The sequence below is a fragment of a genome, unplaced genomic scaffold, assembly GCF_019419815.1.
Source record: "Pyrus x bretschneideri cultivar Hongxiangsu unplaced genomic scaffold, Pyrus_bretschneideri_v1 Contig34, whole genome shotgun sequence".
Taxonomy (NCBI): Eukaryota; Viridiplantae; Streptophyta; class Magnoliopsida; order Rosales; family Rosaceae; genus Pyrus; species Pyrus x bretschneideri.
Window position 1 is genome coordinate 4,019,714 of NW_025999657.1, and position 25,846 is coordinate 4,045,559.

At 35.7% G+C, this 25,846-nt stretch overlaps 2 protein-coding genes across 2 annotated transcripts; both read left to right on the top strand.

Moving 5' to 3' along the window:
• The first annotated feature begins 310 nt into the window (after positions 1–310).
• LOC125480535 (autophagy-related protein 8f-like) lies at positions 311–2,333 on the top strand. Its single transcript, XM_048591469.1, has 6 exons — positions 311–469; positions 759–800; positions 911–966; positions 1,259–1,311; positions 1,759–1,877; positions 1,972–2,333. The coding sequence occupies exons 2-6, from the start codon at positions 764–766 to the stop codon at positions 2,082–2,084; spliced, it is 378 nt and encodes a 125-aa protein (XP_048447426.1). The 5' UTR covers positions 311–469; positions 759–763; the 3' UTR covers positions 2,085–2,333.
• A 16,375-nt stretch (positions 2,334–18,708) lies between these two features.
• On the top strand, positions 18,709–20,549 carry LOC103960607. Its single transcript, XM_048591640.1, has 4 exons — positions 18,709–18,917; positions 19,147–19,330; positions 19,527–19,585; positions 20,041–20,549. Exons 1-4 carry the CDS (start codon positions 18,804–18,806, stop codon positions 20,200–20,202), a joined length of 519 nt encoding a protein of 172 aa, XP_048447597.1. The 5' UTR covers positions 18,709–18,803; the 3' UTR covers positions 20,203–20,549.
• Positions 20,550–25,846: the final 5,297 nt, after the last annotated feature.

Below are 25,846 nucleotides of genomic sequence, written 5' to 3' on the forward strand. Positions count from 1 at the left end.
AATAACTTGACGTTAGCATGACGTCAGCTAGCTGTTGCTGGACCCATCACCGTTTAAATAATTGCGTCCACTTCATCTAAGTTTCCATCTTGAAAACAAACCTCTAATCGGACAGACCAGACAGTGAGAGCCTGGGACCCACGACAATACTGTTTCCCAAATGCCAATGATAGTGAGCTGTGAGGTGAGATCTTCTCTTCTCTTCTCTTCTCTTCTAGGTGGCGGGGCAGCTGGCCACGTGTGCACTAAACAATGCGTAGACGGATAAACCTAAAAGAAACTTCCTAATTACTATAATTAAATAGATAATTACATTTTAATATAAATGCGAAAAAAAAGCAAGGAAGTAGCCTTCCTCACATTGTATTATCATCATCAACCAAACCCTACGGAATTTCGTGGACTTTTCTGATCAAAAATCCAAAAGGCTCTTTTTTTCCGTTGTGGGTTCTTCTTCGGACTTCTCGAGGTTCGATTTTCATCTGCTAATTCGTTTTAATTTTTTTCCCTGGTATAGTTAATTTAATAAGTTGATAATTTTTTTTACGACCCAGAAAACAGTTGTGATTATCTTCCTGTATGTGAAAATTTGAAATTGGATGGTGGAATTTCATGGGCAATCAGTATTTTCTGGTTAATCTATGGAGGATTTTAATCTTTTATTATCCATGTAAACATAAGCAGATGAACCTGTTGTTTACTTGATTGGATTGTATTTGGTTTTTAATTTTTTCTTATTTGATGGATGGTAATTTCAGGTCAAATGGCAAAGAGTTACTTCAAGCAAGAACATGATCTGGGTTTGTACCAGTATTTTGCAGATTAAATTGACACTGTTTTCAGTTTATGGGAAGAAAGAAAAAGTGAATTAATTTATGCATTTATGTGGTTTTGGTGTTTAAATCTTCAGAGAAGAGACGGGCAGAGGCTGCTAGGATCAGAGATAAATACCCAGATAGAATTCCAGTAAGAATTACAGTTCCAATTACGATGACCTAATTAACAATTATTGTCCAAGATGTGACCAGAAAGTAAAAAACCTGTTTAGTGCAGTAAAGGATTAGGATGGTTCTGTGTTAATTCATAATAATCTGGTCTACTGGTGCCAAATTAGCGTTTAAAATTACTGCCGGTGTCCGTATTAATTAGATTATCAGCTTTAGATATTGAGAAGTTGATTTCGGATTTGTTACCTGTTCCCTCGACGATATCGAGGACGAGATTTTGTTATCTAAAATCTTTTTATTACTATTTCAAGGTGATTGTGGAGAAGGTAGAAAGAAGTGATATCCCAAACATTGATAAGAAAAAGTAAGCTTTTCTTCTTCGCAGTATTGAATGTGTTAAATGCGTTTGTTATGTTCCCTGGTTCAGTTTGCTGCTCTTTGATTCCGTCTTGTTTATTCAATTTTTAGCAAAGTTGACATCTTTCTAGTTTCGGACAAACATTTTAAGTAGTTCCTTCGCCTTGATTACCTAATTCTTACAATGCCTGAAGTAGGGTTTTCTTTATTTGTGTGATCGTCGTCCTTAGTAAAATGATTTCGTCGTGGATAATTGTCTTTATGGATCATAGGACAGTATCCATTTTCTCTTTGGTTACCGAATTCTTCAGTGGCTGAAGTAGGGTTTTCTTTGTTTGTGTGATCATCGCGCTTGGTAAAATGATTTCTCATGGATAATAGTCTTTATGGTAATATGACAATATCCTATTGCCACCGTTTCTTTAACTATATAAACTGAATCTGAAAATTACAGGTACCTTGTCCCGGCCGATCTAACTGTGGGACAATTTGTTTATGTTATCCGCAAAAGGATCAAGTTAAGTGCAGAAAAGGCAATCTTTATATTTGTGGACAATGTGCTCCCACCAACAGGTAAGTTTTGTGATATCGTCCATTGGAGGATGCTGCTGTCTGCTTGGCCTTTCGATTGAACATCACCAACCTATAACGTCTTACGTCTTTGCAGGTGCAATTATGTCTGCCATATATGAAGAGAAGAAGGATGAAGACGGGTTTCTCTATGTCACGTACAGCGGTGAGAATACATTTGGTTATCAGATTCCACTGTGTAGCCCCTGATTATTTGGATACACCAATCTTCATCCATTCCCGGCATGTTTGATTTCATCTCTGCGATCTTCCTTTCGTTATGCTGATGCTTCTGTTCTTATGCCTACTTGATAAACACCTTCGCGGTGGTAATATGTATAGTCTCATATTGTACAAAATCTCGAAGTTCTGGTTTACGATTAAAATTTACACTTGTTTCAGTTCGTAATTATTGAATGAAGATCTCTGATCAGTGCTAGTTTTTGCTGCTCATGGTTATGTCGGGGTGCGACTTTGATGAAAGTTTATTAGAGTATATGCTATAAAACGTATATAATATGCCGACCTTTCTTCTTGTTGCATCTTTGACTTCCTAGTTCCTACAACGTGCGCTCATGGGTTTTATGACATTAGTTTTGCTGTCAAAAACCGCAACCTCTGCATATTTTTGGGTGCCGCCCTCTGTTTCTATTGCCAGGATGAAAATATGAAAAGTAACCGAAGAAAGCAAAGACTAGTATTATTCATGGAAAAAGAGAGGAGGGTGATTCAGCTGCATGTGGAGCGCTACCCGTGGCTGTCCGGGCCACCCGAACTCAAGAACCTAAGACCACCTCTAACCGAGGGCATTATTAACCTAAAATTAAACAAAACAATCCCCAATCAAAGCGTATTTGAAAATGGGCATATTTTGCTACTCGTAGACCATCTCCAATCGAAGGGGTTATGTTTATCTCCTGTTCAGATTATAGCCTTGCAAGAAATTATTTTTTAATGAATAGTGTTAGACTATATTTATGTACTATCTTCAACTGAATGGGCTATTTTTTAGCTCTCTCAATAATTTGTTATTTTAAGCTTGTTATTTAAATTTATTGGTTAATTTAGGTAAACTACTATTGAATGTTTTTAAATCTAGTCATCGAATTTGAATCAACTATTGCAACTGACGAGCTTGGCCAAAAAAGGGCTAAGAGAGGGTTACATTTAGCCAACTTGATGCCATTTTGACCAAATAATAGTATGGTAGGCTCCATAGAGTTATAGCATAGCCATCGGTTGAAGATGGATTTTTGAACAAATTAAGTCATTGTTTTGCCTTTAGACCTTTAACCCTCTCGATTAGAGATAGTCTAAGTCCCCATATGGGCTAAAAAATGTTAGCCCCCGGGCACATGGCCATTTCTTTTTCATGAAGCCGACAACTTGATAATATGGTGAATAAGCGCTCAGGCATATCAAGTAATAAAAATATAGAGAAGGTAATATTTAGTTCTCCATGCTTGGAGACAGAAAAATTTAGCCATTATTATTTCTTAGAAAAATATATTTTGAGGGCTAAAATTGGAGATAGCCTAAGGATCTTCTTGAATTCCTTTTTGTTTTTGAAATTAATGAGTTATTAAGTAATTTAAAGCTAATTGAGACAAAAAAATGGATTTAAGCCGGAATTCTAACATGTCTTGAGAAGTTTAAGTACATGCGGGCTTCGGTCATGCGCAGTGTGAAATGTTAAAAAGAATAGGTAGCAAATTTGAAGGAGAAAATGTTGATGGGCTGCTTGATTTTTTTAGGTCAATCATTTATGGGAGACTGGTCGACCTCAACCTTGGGGTCAGCGTTTTGTACCAAAATACCGAAATCGATCCAAAAAATTATGAACCGAATACTAAAAAAAACCAGAAACTGATAACCTCGAACCGTTTGGTAACCGATGCCAAACATACACTGATTCGTATTGGGTATCGGATATAGAAACTGAGATTCACTGTGCAAAACTTTCATTTCATTGAATAATTAATTTAGGACAATACAAGATAGTATATATAGCCAAATTCTAATTACAATAGTACCCTTAACTTTTACAACTAACTACACAATTACCACAACTAACTATTTACTATTATAACAAACTAGTATCAGCTTTGGATGATTTGACATCTTCCTTAAACACCCCCTTAAGCTAAGCTTGGTATCAACATTGCTTCCAAGAGGAAGCTTGGATTTGAGATAGCTAAACCTGCTTCTAGATAAGGATTTGGTATGAATGTCTACCAAGTGATCTTGATTGCAGACAAATTGAACTTTGATGAGATGTGCCAATACCAATTCCATGATATAGTGATGTTCGATTTCAACGTGTTTTGTTCTTGCATGAAACACTGGATTTGCAGCAGGTGAGATGGCTGAAATGTTGTCAAACCATAGGTTAGGAACCTGAGAGAGTGGAAAACCAATGTCATGAAAAGTTTTGCATATCCAAGTGAGTTCTGCAGCTGTGTGTGCTAACCAATGATATTCTGCTTCAGTAGATGATCTTGCTACTGTGGATTATTTCTTGGCACTCCAACTGATGAGGTTTGATCCCAGAAATACACAGTAGCAACTAGTTGAGCGCCTATCAAAAGTGCGCCCTACCCAGTTAACATCAAAATATGCATTAAGTTTGTTGTCATCCTTTTTAAACCAAATACCTTCAGAGACAATTCCTCTGAGATATCTAAGAACCCTTTTCGTAGCTTGTATGTGTTGTTCTCTAGGAGCACGCATGAATTGACATATTTGATTAACTGCAAATGAAATATCTAGTCTTGTCCATGTCAAATACTGTAAACCACCAACAATGGACCTGTACTCTGGGGGAGTAGATAGGAGAAGGTGATCAAGTTTCTGAGAACCAAGTGGAGTACAACAAGGTTTGGCTCCATCTAAATTGGTTTTCATGAATAATGAAAAATGGCTCAGAAAGGCATTAGGACCAGTTACCAGGATGTCGTCTACATAGACTAGCACAATAACCAAGCAAGGCCCTTGAAACAAACAATGAGGCATTTGAGGAAGAATGCACAAAGCCATATTGAATGATAGATAGGAAAAGTTTATCAAACCAAGCTCTTGGTGCTTGTTTAAGGCCATATAGAGATTTCCTCGATTTACAGACATGATTTGGCATACTCAGATTAGTGAAGCCTGGAGGTTGTTGTATACACACATCCTCTTTTAAATCATCATGAAGAAAGACATTACTTAAGTCAAACTGATTTAAAAACCAAATAAATTGCACTGCAAGTGATAAAAGTTCTCGAATTGTAACTAGTTTAGCTACATGACTAAAAGTTTCTTGAAAGTTAAAACCTACTTGCTGGTGATAGCCCTTAGCCACAAGTCTGGCTTTAAATCTTTCCACAGTACCATCAGGTTTCTTCTTTATTTTGAAGACCCACTTGCAACCAACAACATTTTGTGAAGGAGATGAAGGAACCAAGGTCCAAGTGCCTGTGGATTGCAAGGCATTAAATTCATCTTGCATGGCAAATCTCCAATAAGCATGTTTAGATGCTTGCAAGTATGTAGTAGGCACAAAATCAACATCATATGGAAAAGGATGTTTAGTGGTTGTGTACAATTTTGGTTTATGTATGCTAGTTTTAGAACGAGTAATCATTAGATGTGTGTTGCCATGAGGTAATGACATAGATGTGTCACGGGAATTGATACATGCTGCAATAGTAATAAGACTTGGAGGAATAGTTGGAGGGTCTGAAATATTTGCAGAACTTGGAGAAACATGACTGGGGACATTCCCAGTTGCAGAACCTGAAGTTGCAGAACCTGAAACTGTAGAACCAGAATGTGACCTTGGGAATGGCACAAAGAACTGAAGATCCATAAATGTTGGAGTAGTTACAGGAATTGAAGTAGTGCCCTAAGTGAATGACTAAAAGGGATATGTAGTTTTCCTTGAAATGTAGGTTCTGCTAGTGATAGGGTCAAGACATATATAACCCTTGTGTTGTAAACTGTAGCCCAAAAAGACACATCTTTTACTTTTGGCATCTAACTTTTAGTGAACATAGGGCTTCAGGCAGGGAAACAACTGCTACCATAGATTTTGAGTCTCGAATAGTCAAAAGGCTTGTGAAAAAGTAATTCCTAAGGAGATTTTGATTTCCTAGAAATTGGTAACCTGTTGATAAGATACATAGCAGTAGAGAATGTTTCCACCCAATAGGTATCTAGAACATTGGAAAAAACAAGTAAGGTTATGGTAGCTTCAACAGTGTGTCTATGCTTTCTTTCAACACAACCATTTTGTTTAGTGGTGTGGGGACAACTTAATTGTTGAAGAATACCAAGTTTACTCAAAAATGATTTAAACATAGTACCAATGAATTCACACCCTAAATCTGAACACAAAATCTTTATTTTATTTCCAAAATTTTTTTAGGTTTTTAGTGCAACAAAGGTAGAATAGGCATATGACTTTGCCTTTAATGGAAATAACCAACTATATCTATTACAATCATCAACAATTAATAGATAGTATTTGAAATCACTAGGTGAAGTAATAGATGCAGGGCTCCAAAGATCACAGTGAAGCAATTGTAAGCTTTGAGTGGTTGTAGAGCTGGCAGTTCCAAAAGGAAGTTTATAATTTTTAACAGGAGCACAATCTGAGCAGAAGAATTCAACAACAGACTTTGCTTGCACTGCAAGTTTATTGCTGGAAATAACCTTTCTAAAGATTGAAGAAGATGGATGACCCAATCTTAGGTGCCAAACCTTCACAGGAGCTTTGACACTTATTAAAGCTGATAGTGATGAAGTGGTATGCTGGCAAGATCCTTGAAGTGGATAAAAGCCATCTTTAACTTGTCCCCACAAAAGCATCTTCCCCGAAATATGATCCTTTACAGTGGATCCATCAGGGTCAAATGTCAAAGTAAAATTATTGTCTTTGAACAATTGATAAGCAGACAATAAGTTGTGTTTCATATGAGGAACATGCAATACATTGCTCAACTTAAATGAAGGCTAAGGAGTATTCAAAGAAGATGAACTAACAAGATGAATAGACAGACCTTTTTATCATCTCGTATGTAGAATTTGTCTTCACCAATGTATGGAGAAGAGACTGAGAGATTTGCAATGTCATTGGTGATGTGTGATGTAGCCCCATAATCTAATAGCCAAGATGGAGAAGGTTTGGAAGAGTAATGAGCACATAGAGCAATAAGTTTGGCTGGTGGTACTCTTCCAAAAAATCTCAGGATTCATCCCATCAAAACAGTTAATGGCTTCGTGGCTGGTGGAACCACATATTTGGCATGTAATCTTGAAGTCAAATGAGTGTGAAAAACCTTGATAATTTGACCTAAAACCTTGATAATTGGAGTGATTCTGATTTCCACGACTATTGCCATTAAAATTGCCATGATTGTTATTGTAATTGCAATTCCCTCTGTTAGAATTGCAATTATTTCTCCTTCAATTAGAATTGTACCAGAAAGATGATTGAAGTGGCTGATTGTATGCATCAAAGGCTTGTTGAGGAAGCTTCGGCAGCAACGGTGCCTGAGACTGAACAGAAAAAGCCTGAAATAACTTAGTGGCAGAAGAAGAGATTGTTTGTTTATGATGAGCCATGGAGATTTCCTTAGTGAGTAACAAACCATGCAGTTTGTCAAGAGAGTTAAAAGATAGACGAAGCACAATTGAATTAATGAAAGACTTGAATTCATCAGGTAATCCATGAAGTGTTATTGCGATTAGGTCATGATTAGAGACAAATGAGTCAGTGGCGGTAAGAGAATCTGAAATTTCTTTGATCTGTTGCAGGTATTCTAAGATTGATTGAGAACCTTTCTGAATTGACTAGAGACGAGATCATAGTTCATTAGAAACTCCACCAAATCATTGTTTAAGCTTCTGCCATAGTTCTTGAGACGTAGAAAGGTGAAAGGTATCAAGTCTTAAAAAAATATCGAATTCAACCAGATTAAAAGGTTTTGATCCTTTTCAAACCATTAATCAAACACTGGATTCAGAGATCGATTTGGGAGAAGTGGAGCCAAACATGGCTTAGTTCTGCCAATGAGACCAAGAAGCTTGTAACAGTGAAGAATCAGGGGGCAAACAATGCATGCCATGGAAGATAATTCATTTTCTTAAGTTTAATTGGCACCATGCTGCTAATATTCTGGATCGTAAGAGACATATATGAATTCGGAGGTTGAGAATTTACAGAGGAATTAAGGTTTGGCAATGTTGGTGAATCCATTGAAGAAGATGATTCAGAAGGAGATGTCATGACATGCAGAGGCAAGATTCAAGATTAGAAGAGTAGAATCAAGAATTGAAGGAAGAAAATCAGAGATGAAGCAAGAATTCGATCAGGAATTCGATGTTGGAGAGTAGAATAAGATCAATGTTGAGAGGCAAATGGCAAGATACCATATAGAAACTGAGATTCTCTATGTAAAACTTTCATTTCATTGAAGAGTAAATTTAGGACAATACAAGATAGTATATGCAACCAAAAGCTAATTACAATAGTACCCTTAATTTTTATAACTAACTACACAATTACCACAACTATTTACTATTATAACAAACTAGTATCAGTTTTGGATGATTTGGCATCTTCCTTAATATTGGAATCTCACCATATATTCGGTAATATCTAACTAAACCAATCTTTATTCTATAATATATATATATATATATATCTAATTAATAATAGTCTTGAATAGAAGAAAAGTCTGAAGTTTAGACTCCATGTTTGTCTCTCGACTTAATCTGGTTTGAACCACCACCAGACTTCACTTCAAACTTTCTTTCTCGATTATTCAGCCACCACGCACCACCATTCCACTTTGTCGTGTAACCACCACCACTACAACTTAGTGTGGTCCTCTGCAAGTTTTCTTCACACCTCAACAACTTCAATCACTTTTTTCCACCGTTAACTTCTTCTTCGAACAAGACCACCACCTACCACTTCGTTGCATACAGTGGTTGTTGTTACAACTTTATTAGAGAGGTACCCAGGAATGTGGTTAGTTATTCATGTCTTAGTGTACTAGTGTTGTTTTGTGATGATACAATAAACTTTAGCCCCTTAAATTTAACCTCCAGCAAAATGGCAAATCAAATATCTCGAAACTTAAACAGTCATTGGCTATTAGTTTGTTCGTTAAACTTAAGCACTTTTGCAACTTAAGCTAGTTGGCTAGTGAGGGTGCTATAAAGAATATTTGGTCATTCTTTGATTAAGAGTGTATGGACGTGACACCATTGGTCAACAAAGAAAAAAAATTGTAAAAATGATTATATTGTTCACCTGATTCAAGTTAAAGTTGTTGATATTAAGTGTATACATGCCAAATGGCATAATCTGTGTAATGGTAATTGGCATCATCCTAATGATTAAGGTTGTTAGAAGATTACTTAGTCATTAAGTTTCCTTGCTTGTATAAATAACATTGAAGGCTTATTTGTTGTAACTAATTGTTGTACTTGCAATACATAAAATCTCTCTCTCAAAAACTTTAAGCGTCTTCCATTGCTGTTCTTTGAGTTCTTCATTTCTATATTCTCTAGTTCTGTTAAGATGGTATCGAGCTTAGGTTTTTCTTGAATCGGCCTAGGAGAGATGTGATAAGGAGATCTCTATGGCGGTGATGTTTGTTCGTATGGCGGTGGTTTGCGATCTTTTGGTTTTCTTCGCAACATTGAATCAGGTATTGTAGTTCTGAAATTTAAGCTCTAATTGGATTTTTTCTGGTTTCTTGTTGTGTTTTGTTGAGGCACAAAGCTGTTTTCTGAATCTTTAATTGCTGTAATAGTTCTTAAAATTGTTAAGGCATAAAGCCATAGATTTGTGAAATTTGCTGAAAATTAAGCTATATATTTGTTTGTTTGAGCACGAAGTTGGTTTTTAATTAAAGATTCTGAAGAAAATTGATAAAAACTTAGGGCACGAAGCTCTGAATTGTGTTGTATTGTGGTTTTCTATTAAAAATTTGTTAGCACAAAGCTTTTTCAAGTTGAGATGATCGTATATTGAAGAGATTATCAATGGCGTCTACACACTTAAGATTGAAGGATTATTAGCAATGCTTACAATTTGACTACAAGATGATAACTTTGCTAAGTAGTCCTTTTTGTTTCAATCAGTGTTAGAAGGCTATTATTTGTTTAACTTCTTTGATGGTACAAATGTCTGTCCTCCCAAGTATGTAGTTTCTTTGGAGAATGGTGTTACAAAGGAGATTACTCAGGCATATCATGATTGGACTAAAACTAATAAAGCTTTACTCCGTTTGCTTATAACTATTGTTGGGGATGAAGCTATTGAATATTTTGTTAAGTAAAACGGCTCATAAGGCCTGGACTCAACCCAGTGATAGATTTGCTATTGTTTCTCAGGCTCAGATTAATCATCTCAAGATTGAGTTGCATAATATCAAAAAGAAAGTTGATTCCATTGAAAAAGTATTTTCTCAAATTGAAGCTTCTGAAAGATCAATTACTTGCAGCTGGTGAAAGTATCTCAGATAATGATCTCATTGTAGCAGCTTTGGCTGGTTTGCCTAAAAAGTCCAATATGATCAAGATTGTTATTGTAGCTAGAGAGTCACCAATTTCTCTTAAGGAATTTTGAGCTCAACTGTTGAGTGTAGAAAAGACAACATAAGAATTTGAATCTTCACTGCAACTTTCAATGTTTGGAATGTTTTTTCAAGATGAATCTTCTACCACTAGAGCTAATTGGCAATACTTTGAAGGAGAATGCTCTGCTACTACATCAAATAGGCAGCCTAATCAAAAAGAATTTTCCAATGACACTGAATAGAATCTTAATGGTGGCTTTGGTTTTGTTGGTCAATTTGAAATAGAACTGGTCATTCTAGAGGTCAGTTTTCTTAGAGTAACATACCCCAACATTTCCAATCTGGAGGTCAGTTATCTTAGAGGAATAATGGTAGTTACAATGGTCCTTGATATAATTCAAGGCCTAGATTTAATGGAGGAAATGGAAGCAATTTCAACACAAGAAATAATGGAGGGTTCTTTGGCTCATCTGGTAGTAATAATGGAGGAGTTTTTGGATTATCTGGTGGTAACAAAGGAGGTTCAACCTGAAATAACTAGAATGGAATAATGGTCAGAAGTCTAATATGATTCGAGAATGTCAGATTTGCAACAAAATGGGTTATATTGCTCCCAATTGTTCTTACAGGAATGAACAAGCTCATTCTTTCAAAAATGGTATTCTAGAGTGCCAAATCTATAGCAAATGAGGACCTGTAGCTCTTAACTGTTTCAATAGGGGTAACTACTCTTATTAAGGCAATCAACCATCTTAAACTCTCACTGCCATGACTGCACAATCTAATTCTGAATTGAGTCCAAATTAAGCATGGATCATGAATACTAGAGCAACAAATCATATGACTAGAGACATGGCAAACTTGGGCATGGTTACAACATTTAAAGGAGATCAAAAGATAATTGTTGGTAGTGGTGAATGTTTTCCAGTGAAGAATACTGTTTTTTCTTCCATTAAAACTCAATCTAAACCTTTACAACCTTTTACAGTGTTGCATGTTCTTGAACTTACTACTAGTCTTGTATCAGTTTATACTTTGTGTAAAGACAATAATTGCTATGTAATATTGGATGAATTTGCTTTTTGGGTGCATGACAAGGCAACAAAGACAATTCTTATGAGGGGAAAAAGTAATGGAGGCCTGTATTACATTCTGAAGCAACTGTTTGTTAGCTATGATCAGCTTTTGAATCTACACCAAAGGCTTTCCTTGGAAAATTAATAAAGGCATCTTTGTGGCATCATTGGTTAGGACATCCTTCCAATGAAGTTCTTCACAGCATGCTATGCCATTCATAGATTACTTACCAGTCCGATAACAATCAACACATAAGTAGTTCTTGCTTAAGTAGTAAAATGTCTAGGCAAATGTTTGAATCTAGATCTCTTGAGTCTGTAAAACCTTTTAAAGGATCAATAGTGATGTATAAGGGCCATCATCTGTTGTATATGTTGAAGGATATAAGTACTATATCAGTTTTATAGATGATTGTACTCGATTTACATAGATTTTTCCATTAATATACAAGTCTCAAGTTCTGGAAGTTTTTGAAAGTTCTTTGCTTTTATTAAGAATCATTTTAATGCTGCTCCTAAGTTCTTTCAATCTGATGGTGGTGGTGAAATATATGAGCACTGCTTTCAAGAAATTCTTAACTACAAAGGGTATTGTTAATTTGGATTCATGTCCTTATACCCCTCAACATAATGGAGTTGCAGAGAGAAAGCATAGATATATCCTAGAGACTACTGTTGCATTGTTAACCATAGCATAATTGCCTCATAATTTCAGGTTCCGTGCTTGCTCTCATGTTGTGTTCCTTATCAATAAAATGCCCTGTGAATTGTTAGCTATGAATTCTCCCTATTTCAAGTTATTTGGTCATCATCTAGTCTTGAAATCTCTAAAAGTTTTTGGAACAACAATTTATCCATACCTTAGACCTTATAATTCTTCCAAATTGGATGCAAGGACATATCAGTGAGTGTTTTTGGTTATGCTTTTGGTTATAAAGGTGTGTTGTGTTATAACAGACTTAACAAAGGATTGTTTGTGTTTAGATATGTCATACATGATGAACAAGTGTTTCCTTTTCATAATAAAGGACCAATGGTTGGCTCAGCTCAAGGTATTACAGTTTCTAATAGATATCATCCTATTATTGTTCCTTATGTTTTACCAATTTCCACTGAGATAAGCACTTCTACTTCTACTGCCACTAGTTCTCATGATGACTCTGTGAGTAATAGGGGTTCAATTTCAAGGGATAGTTCTGAGTTTCAAGGACATTTTAACAATGCTTTAGTTGATTTAGTTAGTGGTGAGATTTGTTCTGGTTCACTACAACATCATTCTAGAGTTCAAATACAAGATTCACTCTTAATTTCAAGTGATCCAATATAGGCATCTCCACAACAATCTACTATTCTCTCACCTTACTTGTCCAACTTTTGTTGCCTGTCCATCATTCTACACAATTAGAGGTACTTCTCCCTCTTGATCCTCCTTTTACTCCTGCTACTAATGAACATCATAATCTGCCATTATCTAGTTCTATTCATCCTATGCAAACAAGACTCAAGACATGACTATTTCCAAGCAAGATTATAGTGCTTTTTCGTTTCTACATGTCCTGATATTGGTTCAAACATGTAAGATACTGTCTTTTGTGGTTTTTCTGCAATTTTTCAAGTTCATGAGTCTTCAGAGCCAACATCTTATAAGTTTGCAATTTCTAATGAGCATTGAAGAACTGTTATAGTTGAGGAATTTATTGCATTGCAGAAGCAAGGAACATGGGAATTAGTTCATCCACCTATCAATCAAAGCATCATTGGTAGTAAATGGGTTTATAAGATCAAAAGAGATCAAAATGGTAAAATTTCAAGATATAAAGCTAGGCTAGTGGCTCATGGATTTAGTCAAGAGCATGGATTGGATTATGAAGATACTTTCAGTCCTGTTGTGAGGCATAGTACAATTAGACTAATCTTGGCTCTTGTTGTTTCTCAAAGTTGGACATTGAGACAATTAGATGTGAAGAATCTTTTCTTCATGGGGATTTACAAGAAGAAGGTTTCATGGAGCAACCATAGGGTTTTTAGGATACCACTCATCCAGATTATGTATGTAAGCTTGTTAAGTCACTCTATGGACCTAAACAAGCTCCTCAAGCTTGGAATTCGAAATTCACATCTTATTTGCCTACTTTAGGACTGATACTAGCTTATTTGTCAAGTCTACATATAGTGATGTTGTCATTCTACTTTATGTAGATGACATCATTGTCACTGGGTCTAATCTAGAGTTGGTTCAAACAATAATTGATGATTTAGGTGTAGTTTTTAACATGAAGGATTTGGGCAAGTTGACTTTTTTCTTGGGGTTCCAAATCACTTATCAAGATAATGGTGATTTGTTTATTTCTCAATCTAAATATGTCAACGACTGAAGAAGGCTCGGATGGAATCTTGTAAGCATGTCCTACACCTTGTAAACCTCACACATAACTTCTCGAGGATGAAGGTACACCATTGATTAATCCTAAAATGTTTAGAAGTTTAGTTGAAGCATTGCAATAGACTCGATCTTACTTTTACTAGACTCGATATTGCATTTGTTGTAAACTATGCTTGTCAATTTATGGCAACACCTACAAATGCTCATTACTATCTTATAAAAAGGATTCTGAGGTATTTACAAGGTACAACTAAGTGTGATCTTACATATTCTGCTAGTACTAAGTTAGAACTTTAAGCCTTTAGTGATGTAGATTGGGCTTCAGACATTAATACTCGGAGATCGACCACTAGATATGTAGTTTTTCTGGGTAATAATCTAGTTTCTTGGCAATTGAAGAGACAAGGTGGGGTTTTAAGGAGTTCTACTAAAGCAGAATATAAGGCATTAGCTAATGCAACAGCTGATGTTGCATGGATTCGACTTATTTTAAAGGATTTGAAAATGTTTCTTCCCCTACCTTCTTTTCTGCATTGTGACAACATTTCCTGCATAGCTTTGTGTTCAAATCCTGTTTTTCATAGATGCATCAAATATTTGAACACAAATTTCCATCTTGTGCGTGAGAGAGTTCAAAAAGGGGATATGCAAGTTGCTTCTATTCCTACTGCAAACAAACTGCTGACATTCTTACCAAAGGACTTCATGGTCTTACCTTCATTCATCATTGTTCCAATCTCAAGTTGGGGTTCCCCAGTTGAGATTGAGAGTGAGGAGTATTAAGTGTATACTTGCCAAATGGCATAATCTATGTAATGGCTAGAGGCTTCATCCTAGTGATTAAGGTTGTTAGAAGATTACTTAGTCATTAAGTTTCCTTGCTTGTATAAATAGTTTTGAAGACTCATTTTTTGTAACTAACTGTTGTAATTGCAATATAGAAAATATATATCTCTCTAAAACTTTATGCATCTGCCATTACTTTTCTTTGATCATTTCTACAATTCTCTAGTTTTGTTAAAAATTGAACTGTATTCGACCTAGCAAAGAACTTCTTCTCAATCAGAGTTATTTCTTTCTTGGGGATAAGACTTTGACCAAACAAACAAAGTGCGAGAAATGGTAACATTTGAAGGGAATGTGCGATTAAAGCTAGGAATTGAAGGGAAACCCGATTGAATTAAAAGAAAGTGTGAGAAAGGGAAAGGAAGAACAAATGTATAGAAAGTAGTTTTTGATTTATAGATAATTGAAAAGATAATATCAAGAATTAAAGTGTGTAAAGTAAAGAATTGAAATGTGAGTGCGTGAGCTAATCGCATGCAAAACAAGGGAATTGGAAGACAAATGCGGTGAATCAAATTGCAACAGAAATAAAGAACCAAAAGACTGCGTAAACTAAATCGCATGACGTAAATGAATTGAAAGATGAGCAACCAGTAACTTGAGTAAAAGTAATCCCGACTAGAGCTACATTATGCTACTCCTAGGTTATGAATTGAAAAGTTAGTAGAACAAAAAGATGTTCCACGTTGTGTTAAGGGTTCTTCTCCTGTTCAATATTTTGTATTTATAGGCCTCCATAACGTCCCAACATGATTGACCATTAATGGCCTTGGGATTACATCAACCAGTATAATTCTTCCTTCAATTGTCATAATTGACATTGATCATCCTTGATTGCATACATCAACACGATTTTGATACAAAAGACATTTACCACTTAAATCATGGATATGATAGAATATAATTAGTATGACATAATTTGATATCCTCTCCACCTTGAGCTCTCTCACCTTAAATATTTGATGACACTTTACTGGCTTGAAACCTTTACATCTATGCTCAATTTTCTAAAAACAGTGAACCAATATAGAAACTCGTGGTTGGGTCACGGTCGAAGCTCATCAAGCTGCCCCTGGAAGTCTCGTGGTTGGGTCGTGGTCGGAGCTCATCACGCTACCCCTGGAAGTTGGAATGATATTATATGTTGTTATTGTAAAATTATCAAAGAGACAGGCCAATGGCTCACTTCGAACAACACCGGTACTGTTCCCAACTTGGTAATTACCACTTGCACAATCCATCAGGTGTGAGATTTTATCACAAAAGACCTCGATATTAGTTGGAGTGTAGTTAGGATATTTAAACTCTTTTTTGTTTCTTTCTCTAGCCGATGTGGGATTTCAACAGTTATTTGATGGACTTCATGGGTTGTGGCCAAAGTCGTCACCCTCATGTCCAAATAGCTAGTCACCATACTACGATACAATTGGTGCGGTTGCAACAACAAACTGACCTTGGACATGGTCAAGTATCATAGCAGTATTGACATGGATGACATCAACTCATTCTGGACTAAAATCAAATTTCAGCTTAGACTGAATTTAGTCTAGAGCCTTAGCCTAAGTCATATGATGACTTGAATTGGGACAAATCACATATTGGCATCTATTATTGTCCAATTATCTGTTATTATCATCTTGGACCAATTTTATTACTTGATAATCCTAGATCCATGAGGTCGAGTGGTGTAAAATTTGGGCACAAATCGGTCCCTTGAATAAACCAGAAACACAACAATAAGCCCAATACAATCATTCAGAGTTGTACTAGCATCAGTTGTGCGTGAAATTAGTATATTCCATTCAATTTAAGATAATGTTACGGCTAACTAATCTCTATGTTGAGAGTGAATCCCATATTGAGGAAAGGAGAGACCTTGCATGTGCTTATAAGAGGTTGTGCTACTCTCTATATTGCCAATTGGTTTTATGGTAGAACCTCAACTTTCTTCATGTTATTAGAGCAGGTTGTCCTACGTGTGAAGCTCAACGGCCAGATGTGCTCCACATCTCCCGAGATGTGTTGTCTACGTGTTAGGCTTGAAAATTTGCCACACGTGAGGGTGCTTATAAGAAGTTGGGCTACTCCCTATATTACCAAGTAACTTTATGATGGAACCTCAACTTTCTTCACCCTGCTAATCCAGGAAGCTATTGATAACCATTGATGAAATGATACATTGTTAGACCCACCAAATCATGATGCTAACTCTGTTTATCCAGCCTAACAACAACATGAATAGGTCGGACTCGTTACCATGTTCATGGCCAAAACGACCGAAGCCCTTTAAATTGAAACCACGCACAGCATGATTCCTAATGAAAGTGATTTCGGTACGCTTTGTTTCAATTTCAAAGAGAAAATGAACATAAATAAACAACTTTTTTTAAAAGGCTCATTTATTGATTTGCCCCTTAAACAGTCTTGTAGTCTCATGGACGTTAATTAAATGAAAGACCAGTCTGAGCATTTCTTACCATATTGGCAAAGATGTGTCATTGTGGTTGGTGGTGTCTAAAATTTTTAGATTGTCTTAAACCTCTAAAAACAACCAATTCTCTGCCAGCGTGGACGACTCGATTTTGATAGTTTTAGGAAGTAAAGTGAGATAAATTCAATTTAAAAAATAAAATGAGATTAAAGGATAGTTTCATAGGCAAATCAATAAATAAACCGAAAAAATGTGCTGACATTATTTTCTTTTCAAACCTAATTAGCTAAGACGGGTGGTGTGGCAAAAAAACCAAGTGCGAGGCACATGGGGTACATGCCACATAGAGTGCATACTAAGTACCGACGTTGGTGGGGGAGGGTGGACCTTTCCATGTCCACAAAGAAGCTGCAATGACGGTTTTGCCACGCTCCTTTGTCTCCTTCGTCCCTATGTCCCTACCTCCCACTCCACTCATGGGTCCTATTCAACTTATTTTTTTGGTCTCATTCAACTTCTTCTACGCTTCTTTAACAAGATTATACAATTCTCTTTTTAAAATCACTCATTTAACATCTTGTTTATGAAATTATAACTCTATTAGTTAAGAGTAACCATCCTTGCATCTAAAGTTTCGAGTTAAATTTCTCTACCTCTTCCCTACTATTGCTCGCATAAAGAAAAACAAAAGCTTCATGTTACTTACCTCAATGGATATTGAAATTACTCGGTTTATGACATTAATTATTAGAAAATACTTGTTTCCAACCCATTGATTCTTTCGTTCTCAACTCACTTGTGATTAGCTTATCTTTATTGAACAATTTTTATAATTAGAACCATTCATTTTCTTTAATATTCTTTAAAAAATATCAAATTAAAAAGTTTTTAGCTTTCCACATTGAATATATACATGAAATTATATATTTACTCGTCTATCTTAAAGTAAAATTCTATAAGTAATGCACCATATCTACTTACAATGATCACAAAATAACACACATTTCTGAGACAATTTTTTTTGAAGAATTCGCCATGATATATCTGATTCATGCATAATATCATGAAAAATGAATACAAATTTTTGGTTGCTTCGTAATATCGACAATAGGTTTGAAAAAGTATCTAAAAATTTCCAATTTAGATATTCGTATCCTGTCGAAAATAGTGAAATCCACCTATAAGTACGTCTCACCTTATGACTACTATGTGCGATCAATGGATTTGGAAATGAACTGTTTTCCTCTCTCAATATCTATTTCCATGCATTATTTATGCACCAGATAAGTTATCCATGTATCATGCTTTTGTGCTTTTTAGGGCCCTCCAATCGATTTAAAAGTAAGAGATGAAGGGGACAAGGGGAGGCCTCAATATCTTGAGTTTGGTTTTAGACGTTCATCACCCAAACACCTACATGTTCTCTTTAAGAACGTCTCTACCACCTGCATTTATTACTCCTCCTTCCCCTATCACTACAAATACTATGCAAACCTAACACTTCAACTCACTCACATATAGAAAGACTTTCCATTACTCTCATCGATTGAACTATCGACCGTTAGTTCCGTTTGTGACTTCAAAACCTTGAGATCGTAACCACTGTCTTTCGTAATTATGTCTTCAATTGTTCTTCTCGTTCTTCTGTGCCTTTCCATGCATGCATGCAATGCCCGACTTCTAGGCTTCGTTCCAAAGGAAAGTGGCTGTAGAGCCTACCATTCTATTGAGGTCGGCACAACTATTTCCTATATATATATATATAAGATAATTGATGGGATTTAACGTAATTGAACCAACCAAAATGGTCATCATAATCGCATCTAATTGACTGAAATATATATAGCTACCTGAAATGATCTTGAAATATTGTGACAGAACCCACCTTGCATGCAATATATAAATGGTTTATTATTGCATAGTATTGAAAGTGGCCTAACTATTTTAGGTTTTGGTGCAGGATGTAGGGAATGTCTTAAGACGTTCTGAGACTTCAATGTCGTCGACGAGGCCGACTATCTCAGTAGAATGGCAAACAAAGCAAGTAGAAGTGAAGGTCGACGCTGAAACATTACTCACCCTTCAGAGTATCCCAAAGGATGATCTTTTGAGGAAACAAGGACATTTCCACGGACCAACTTCAGGTTCTTAATCTATCTTCGAATTAATCAAGTCAAATTATCTCCCAATAGTATTCTTACTATATATGTTGTTAACCACGAAAAATAAACATTCCTCCGTTGTGCAAGGAAAAAAAAAATTTTATTTCCCAAAATTATTCTTGTTATATGTGTTATTTTTTGTTGTTTACGATGGTGATGGTATGGTGGCGATGTGCAGGACATGATATTTTTACAGTATCTTCTGGGATTGACCAGAAGAAATCGATTAAAATGAAGGTACGTACATAAGAATTCACCCAATTGCTGCGTTAGAGTATGATCCCTTCTGGAATGATGCATGGTGGTGCAAGTGGCCACATTTATCTACTTCACCATATGTTCCCTGCGAAGATGCAGGGCATGTGGTCAACTCATGCATGCACACTACATATAACCGTTGGCAGGGGATATATACATAACATATATAATTGGGATGAGAAGAAAATCAGTACTATAAACTACGATTTTGCAACAACGCGTAATTTTTTTTGCCGAACTTATGTTATCAAACAGCTTCTGAGGTGCATGCTAGATAATGAATTTGGACTATACATTAAAACAAGAATCAACATAATCAATGATGCTTAAATTCACGGCCTAACAAAATAAGTATATATGATATAATTGCTTGATAGTGTCAATATTTTGCATCGAAATGCATATATATGATATGAAAGATCTGCATGATTTAGGGATTGGAGAGGCACATAAGGACATTACTGGGATCTGCTACACTGCATAATCAGATGGAAGAAGATAAAGGTCCGAAAGGAAATAGAGCTATGGAGGACGTAGGTGTTATGGATTATGCACAACCTCACAGGAAACCACCCATTCACAACAAAAAGTCCTAGACATATTAAATGATCAGCATGTCTACACTTCTGATGAATTTACCGTCTACTTTTACCTAGTTGGCAAGCGCTTAAGAAAAACAATATAATGCTTTTCCTTGGTTTCTGGGAATGATATAGATATTTATAAATAAGGCGCTTTCATTACTTTTTTTTCAATAAAAAATATCTGTTCATTAGAAAATAATAATAATAATAATATCTCCTCGCAAAACCTTGGAAAAGAAGAGAAAAAAGAGTTCAACTGTTATAATATTGGATGCCATGTGAGTGAAGATTATTCATTGAAGATTGTTGCATAGGGTAAATAGTTCTCACTAATTGGCTTACAGTATTCTTGCTCATGGTTTTATAAGGTTGTACATGTTTTGTCAATTGAATTTTCCTATATAAAAGAATAATTTTGAGGCCCCACATACAGACTGAAAAAACCTTTTGTTCTCTCTTGTGAGCAACAAAAGCTCAAACAATAGCACAAAGAAATCATACAAGTTTCTTTCATTTCTCTTCTTTCATTTCCATGTCCCATATCCAAAAATAAGTAAAAATAACCAGGCAATGTGATACTTAGATCGTGTTCCACTTCAACCTTTAAAAAAGGTTCTCCCTCTCTTTCTCTTTCGCCTATTTATAACATGTTATCAGCACGACTTTGTAACTCTAACTAGTTTTCATTCCCTTGCCAAAATGTTTCCTGAAAGGATATTATTGTTTGTCTTCCTTCTCTGCCTCATTTGGTTTATGTTCCCTTGCCACTACAATGACGAACTGCTAGCACCATGCTTTCTCCTAGTCCTTAATTTAATAATTACCTATGTTTTATATTTATTATTTGGTGTAGCTTTCGATTACTAATCATGCACTGCATTTTAGATGGTGCAGTACAATGGCCCATCATGCACAACATAGTTAAATTTACTGTACTTTTAGATGGTGTGGTATAATCACCCATCCTACACCTCTATTTAAGTTTACTGTAATTTTAGATGGTGCGATATAATCTCTTATCCCGCATTACATTATTCTGCTCAGGATGATGCGATACAATTGCCTTCCTCATTAAATAACTACCTAAGAATTTTTAATTAATGTCTAAATTATGTTAATCTCGAGTTTGAAGTTTTGAGTGCTAATCATTTTGGCCTAAAGTTCAAAAATGAAAATTTGTAAGAATGAAAAGTTTTAACACTGCATTCCTCCAGAATACATATTACTGCAAGTTCTTACACATCTCACTTTACTTTTCAGAAAAAGAAAATGACTAACTTGGCAAAGTTTGATTTTGTCACCCTGAATGTCATTGGAAAGAATTACCTTACCTGGGTTGTAGATGCCAAAATCCATCTTGAGGCAGGAGATCTTGGTGACACCATTAAGGAAGGAAACATTATGTCCTCTCAAGATCGGGCGAAAGCCACTGGCTCTCTAGAATGCATTGAGAAATAGATATAATCACCAGAAAACATCGATTCTCCCAAGAGCTCGTTATGACTGGACATACTTGAGAATCCTGGATTTTAAGACGGTTGTTGAGGATTGATGTGAAATATTTTAACACTCAAATTAAAACCCTATGATTGTAGTATGAAAGTAGGAATCGTTTTAGGCCGGGGATTAGAAAGGATGCTAATCTACTCTAAATTGACTTAAAAACACAAAACTAAACTTAAAAACACTTAACTGGACTTATATGACTCAAAACAAACTAAAAAGACTCAAAATACACAAACTAAGTTAAATTGACTCGAAATAGACTCTAAGAAGTTATTTGGATGAATTTTAGACTATTAAGACTCAAAACACTAAATTGGACAGATTTGAACACGTTTCTAATTAATCTAACACACTTAATTAAAAGGGAGATTGATTTGGACGAAATTAAAGTAAAAACAAACAGATTGTAAAGACTCTAAACAACTTGGACGAAATTGGGTGAAATATGGGTGAATGGTTAGCTAGAGGGTCCTTCTCCACACATGACACATGTGCATACAAATCGGTTTCCAGTTATTATTTATTTAAACCATGAATGACAATGCCCCAAGTTAATTGTATCGCATAACTAACCATCAGATTTTCCTTATTTCATTGAATTGAATGAATACGCATTACAACCAAATTATCTTTCTCAAGTTCCCTATATGAAACGCATGGTAGAGATACATATCAATAGTCATTAAGTTCTATGAAAATCATAAGCATTGACAAGGCATTCATCACTATGAAACGCATGAGACTCCTGCCAAGGATTCACTTAACACAATCATGACTAGTGACTTCCACTACTGAATATAAGTGAATAACTATTACGTGAAACTCCCTTATATTCTTGCATCAAATTCATGCATGCAAACTAAGTAGGCCTCCTTAATCAACATACAAGAATAAGTTACCAATAAAAAAGATAAGTAATTCGCATTCATGATTTATGAAACAATAATTGGATGAAATCAATTCATATCACATATATGTTCATGGCTTTGAATTCACCTATAACTAAAACGAATTTAGTTCCTCATGTTCACAAAACAAAGATAATTAAACTTAAACATTGAAAACAAAGAATAGAATACACCTAAAAACGCTCCAACAATCCAACGTTTTGAATGGCAAGCACGGCTCCAGGTGTGGTGGATGGGATGATGTGAAATTGTGGTAGAGGGTGGTGGTTTATGAGTGTTGCGGCATCATGTATTTATAGGGTGAAGGGAGGGCACGAAATTGGGCTGAAAATGAGAGGAATTAGGACTCCATATCACCAAAGAACAAGGACACTTTCAATCAGATTCCAAGGAGGACAAGGAATGGTCCTTGTGGCAGATTCTAGAACTTCTAGAAGGGTTACATGTGGTATAAACTTAGGGCACGAAAATAGGGCTTCTAGAACTTGATATTTAGGTGATTTAATGTGAAAATGAGTCCTCTTTGAAGCTAGAATTAAGGTAGGAAAAGATTAGGATAGGATAAGATAAGATAAGGTTGGATAAGGTTTGGATAAGATAAGATAATTTGGATAATATTCCTTCTTTGTAGCTGATTCCTTATCTTCCAAGTCTTCAATTTATTTCTTCCAGATGTTAATCACATTCCTAGCCTCTCTTGATCTTCAAATTCATCCATCCAACTTGCTCCATGCATATGCAAACCATTCCAAGCCCAAAACTGCTCCAAATAGCACCAAATTGCACTTTCTTGCCAACTTTGTCATTTAAACCTACAAACACATGAAAATAGCTTAAAACACTATAATAAATAGAAACTAACTTTCTAAATGCAAAGAAACAAGCTAACAAAGTCACATAAATATGCTCCTATCAAGGATAACTCTTCAATGTTCAAAATCAGTTCCCAAATGAAACTTTGTGGGTAGAATATCACTGAAGCAGACATACTAAAAAAGACATCTAGTACTTTTTATGCCTCTAATTTGCTCCTGGATTAGTAATATAGAGAGTGTAGTTTTAAGTACAACCAAATGATATTAAGCACTTTGTGGCTGAACAAAACAATGAGCTTCTGATGAAAAATCATTAGTCCCGACCAACTAGATTAGTACTATATTCCCAGAAGTGAATGCTACTTCCCTTGAAGCAAACACCACATCTTCTCGTGGCTATAATTACATATGAGGACCTGGCTACAAGCGAGGCCCATGGAATGGAAAACGCAAGAACCTGGGTATTCAATACAATCAGAGTCCAAGGCATAGTCCAAGTCAAAGCTTTAAAAATGTAAACCGCTATAAGGAGAAAGCTCATATGAATGACATTCTGGGAAATCCTGAAAAAGTTTGCCATAAGTGTGGTGGCAATGGTCATTGGGCATGTACATGTCATACCCCAAAGCACCTTATGGATCTTTATCAGGCATCCCTCAAAGAAAAAACATTTCGGACCAACTTTATCGACCAGGCTGATCCGATGAATGTACCTGATCCAGTTTTCAATTTATCAGGACAATTGAACACAACCCATCTAGATATTTCAAACTATGTTGTGGAGAGGGGGAATGAAGTTTATAGGTCTGAATACATCAATCTTAGTTGCTGTGTAATTTTGCTTTTCATTAACTAAACTTGTTGTCTAAACCTTTTATTTTCAATTCAATAAAAGTGGCATCGTAATTTCCTTTAATTATGAATAAACTATTTTTAATTATGATTATTTTACTCACAAAGCATGGATTAAAATTATGGATATTCTCAAAACAGGGCAAAGATATTTGTTTTGCAAACAGCGTAACCACGCATGCAATACTTCAAGATTGAGAGTATTTTTCAACCTTGATTCTACAAAAGCAAAAGTAACAACAATATCTAGCTAATCAGACGTAATTAAAAGCTCAGGTCGTTACCAAATAGAACACCCATACAAAATGTGTTGTACACCACTCGTTCTACAAGAAATTTGTTGAGTTTTAAAGATATACGTTTGAATGGATACCACAAAGAAACAAAAAAAAGTAGAAAATGTGGAATACCTATGCATTATCTCCAACGATACCCATAAGCTTACATTGGAGAAGTTGCGTTGTTTATCGAGTAGATTGTATTATACATATATAAGGGCAATTGAAGCAGACAATGTCATGAACCAAAAGTTCTTTGGCCCAAAAAATTTACATGCTCTGGCATGACCGTCTGGGGGTCATCTAGGATCCACCATGATGTGTAGGATCGTACCAACTCTAACGGACACACATTACTAGGCAAACATATTGCTATACGAAATGATAACCCTTGTCAGGCTTATTCTTAGGGGAAATTGGTAATTAGAGCATCTTAGTCAAATTTTGATGCCAAATCCCTATCATTTTTGCAAACAATTGAAGGGAATATTTGTAGGCCTATTTTACCACCTTGTGGACCATTCTGATACTTCATGGTCTTGGTTGATGCATTTACTAAATGTCACATGTTTGCCTCTTGTCTACCCGAAAGGTAGCTTTTGCAAGACTTCTTGCTCAGATAATTAAGCTACGAGCACAATTTCCAAATCAACATATTAAGTCAATTTGACTTGATACTCTCGTGACTTTACGTCTCAAACTTTTGATGAATATTGCATGACACTGGGCATTGATGTTGAAAACCCTATTCTTCATGTCCATACTCAAAATGATTTAGCAGAAGCATTTATCAAGCGGCTTCAATTAATAGCTCGCACTCTACTCATGAGAAACGAAGTTACCAGTTTCTACATAGGGACATGCCATCCTACATACTACATCATTAGTTCGATTGAGCATGTTGCCAACCATTAATACTCCTTAGTACAACTCGTATTTGGGTACCAACCAAACATTTCATATTTACTATTTTTTGGTTGTGCCGTCTATGTGCCTATCACACCACCATAACGTACTAAAATGGGACCTCAACGCATATTGAGAATTTATTATGTAGGTTTTGATTCACCATCTATGATTCGATATTTGGAACACTTGACGGGTGATATTTTTAGGGCTTGTTATGAGGATTGTCACTTTGATGAGACAACTGCCGTTAGGGGAGAAAAGAAATTCCAGAAGAGAGCACTTAGTGTGAAAATGAAGTGAGAAGAATTGTTCATCTTCAAGGTATTGCCAATCAAATGCCAATTGCATGTAATGATGCATAAGTGGAAAAATCATATACACCAATTGC

Bases quoted from the DNA above. Each gene is read 5' to 3' on its own strand.
- LOC125480535 (XM_048591469.1), top strand. From the start codon at position 764: ATGGCAAAGAGTTACTTCAAGCAAGAACATGATCTGG. The intron at 967-1,258 runs GTAAGAATTACA...TACTATTTCAAG, and splicing joins AATACCCAGATAGAATTCCA to GTGATTGTGGAGAAGGTAGA. The intron at 1,312-1,758 runs GTAAGCTTTTCT...TGAAAATTACAG, and splicing joins CCAAACATTGATAAGAAAAA to GTACCTTGTCCCGGCCGATC.
- LOC103960607 (XM_048591640.1), top strand. From the start codon at position 18,804: ATGTCTTCAATTGTTCTTCTCGTTCTTCTGTGCCTTTCCATGCATGCA. The intron at 19,331-19,526 runs GTTCTTAATCTA...GGCGATGTGCAG, and splicing joins TTTCCACGGACCAACTTCAG to GACATGATATTTTTACAGTA. The intron at 19,586-20,040 runs GTACGTACATAA...TGCATGATTTAG, and splicing joins AGAAATCGATTAAAATGAAG to GGATTGGAGAGGCACATAAG.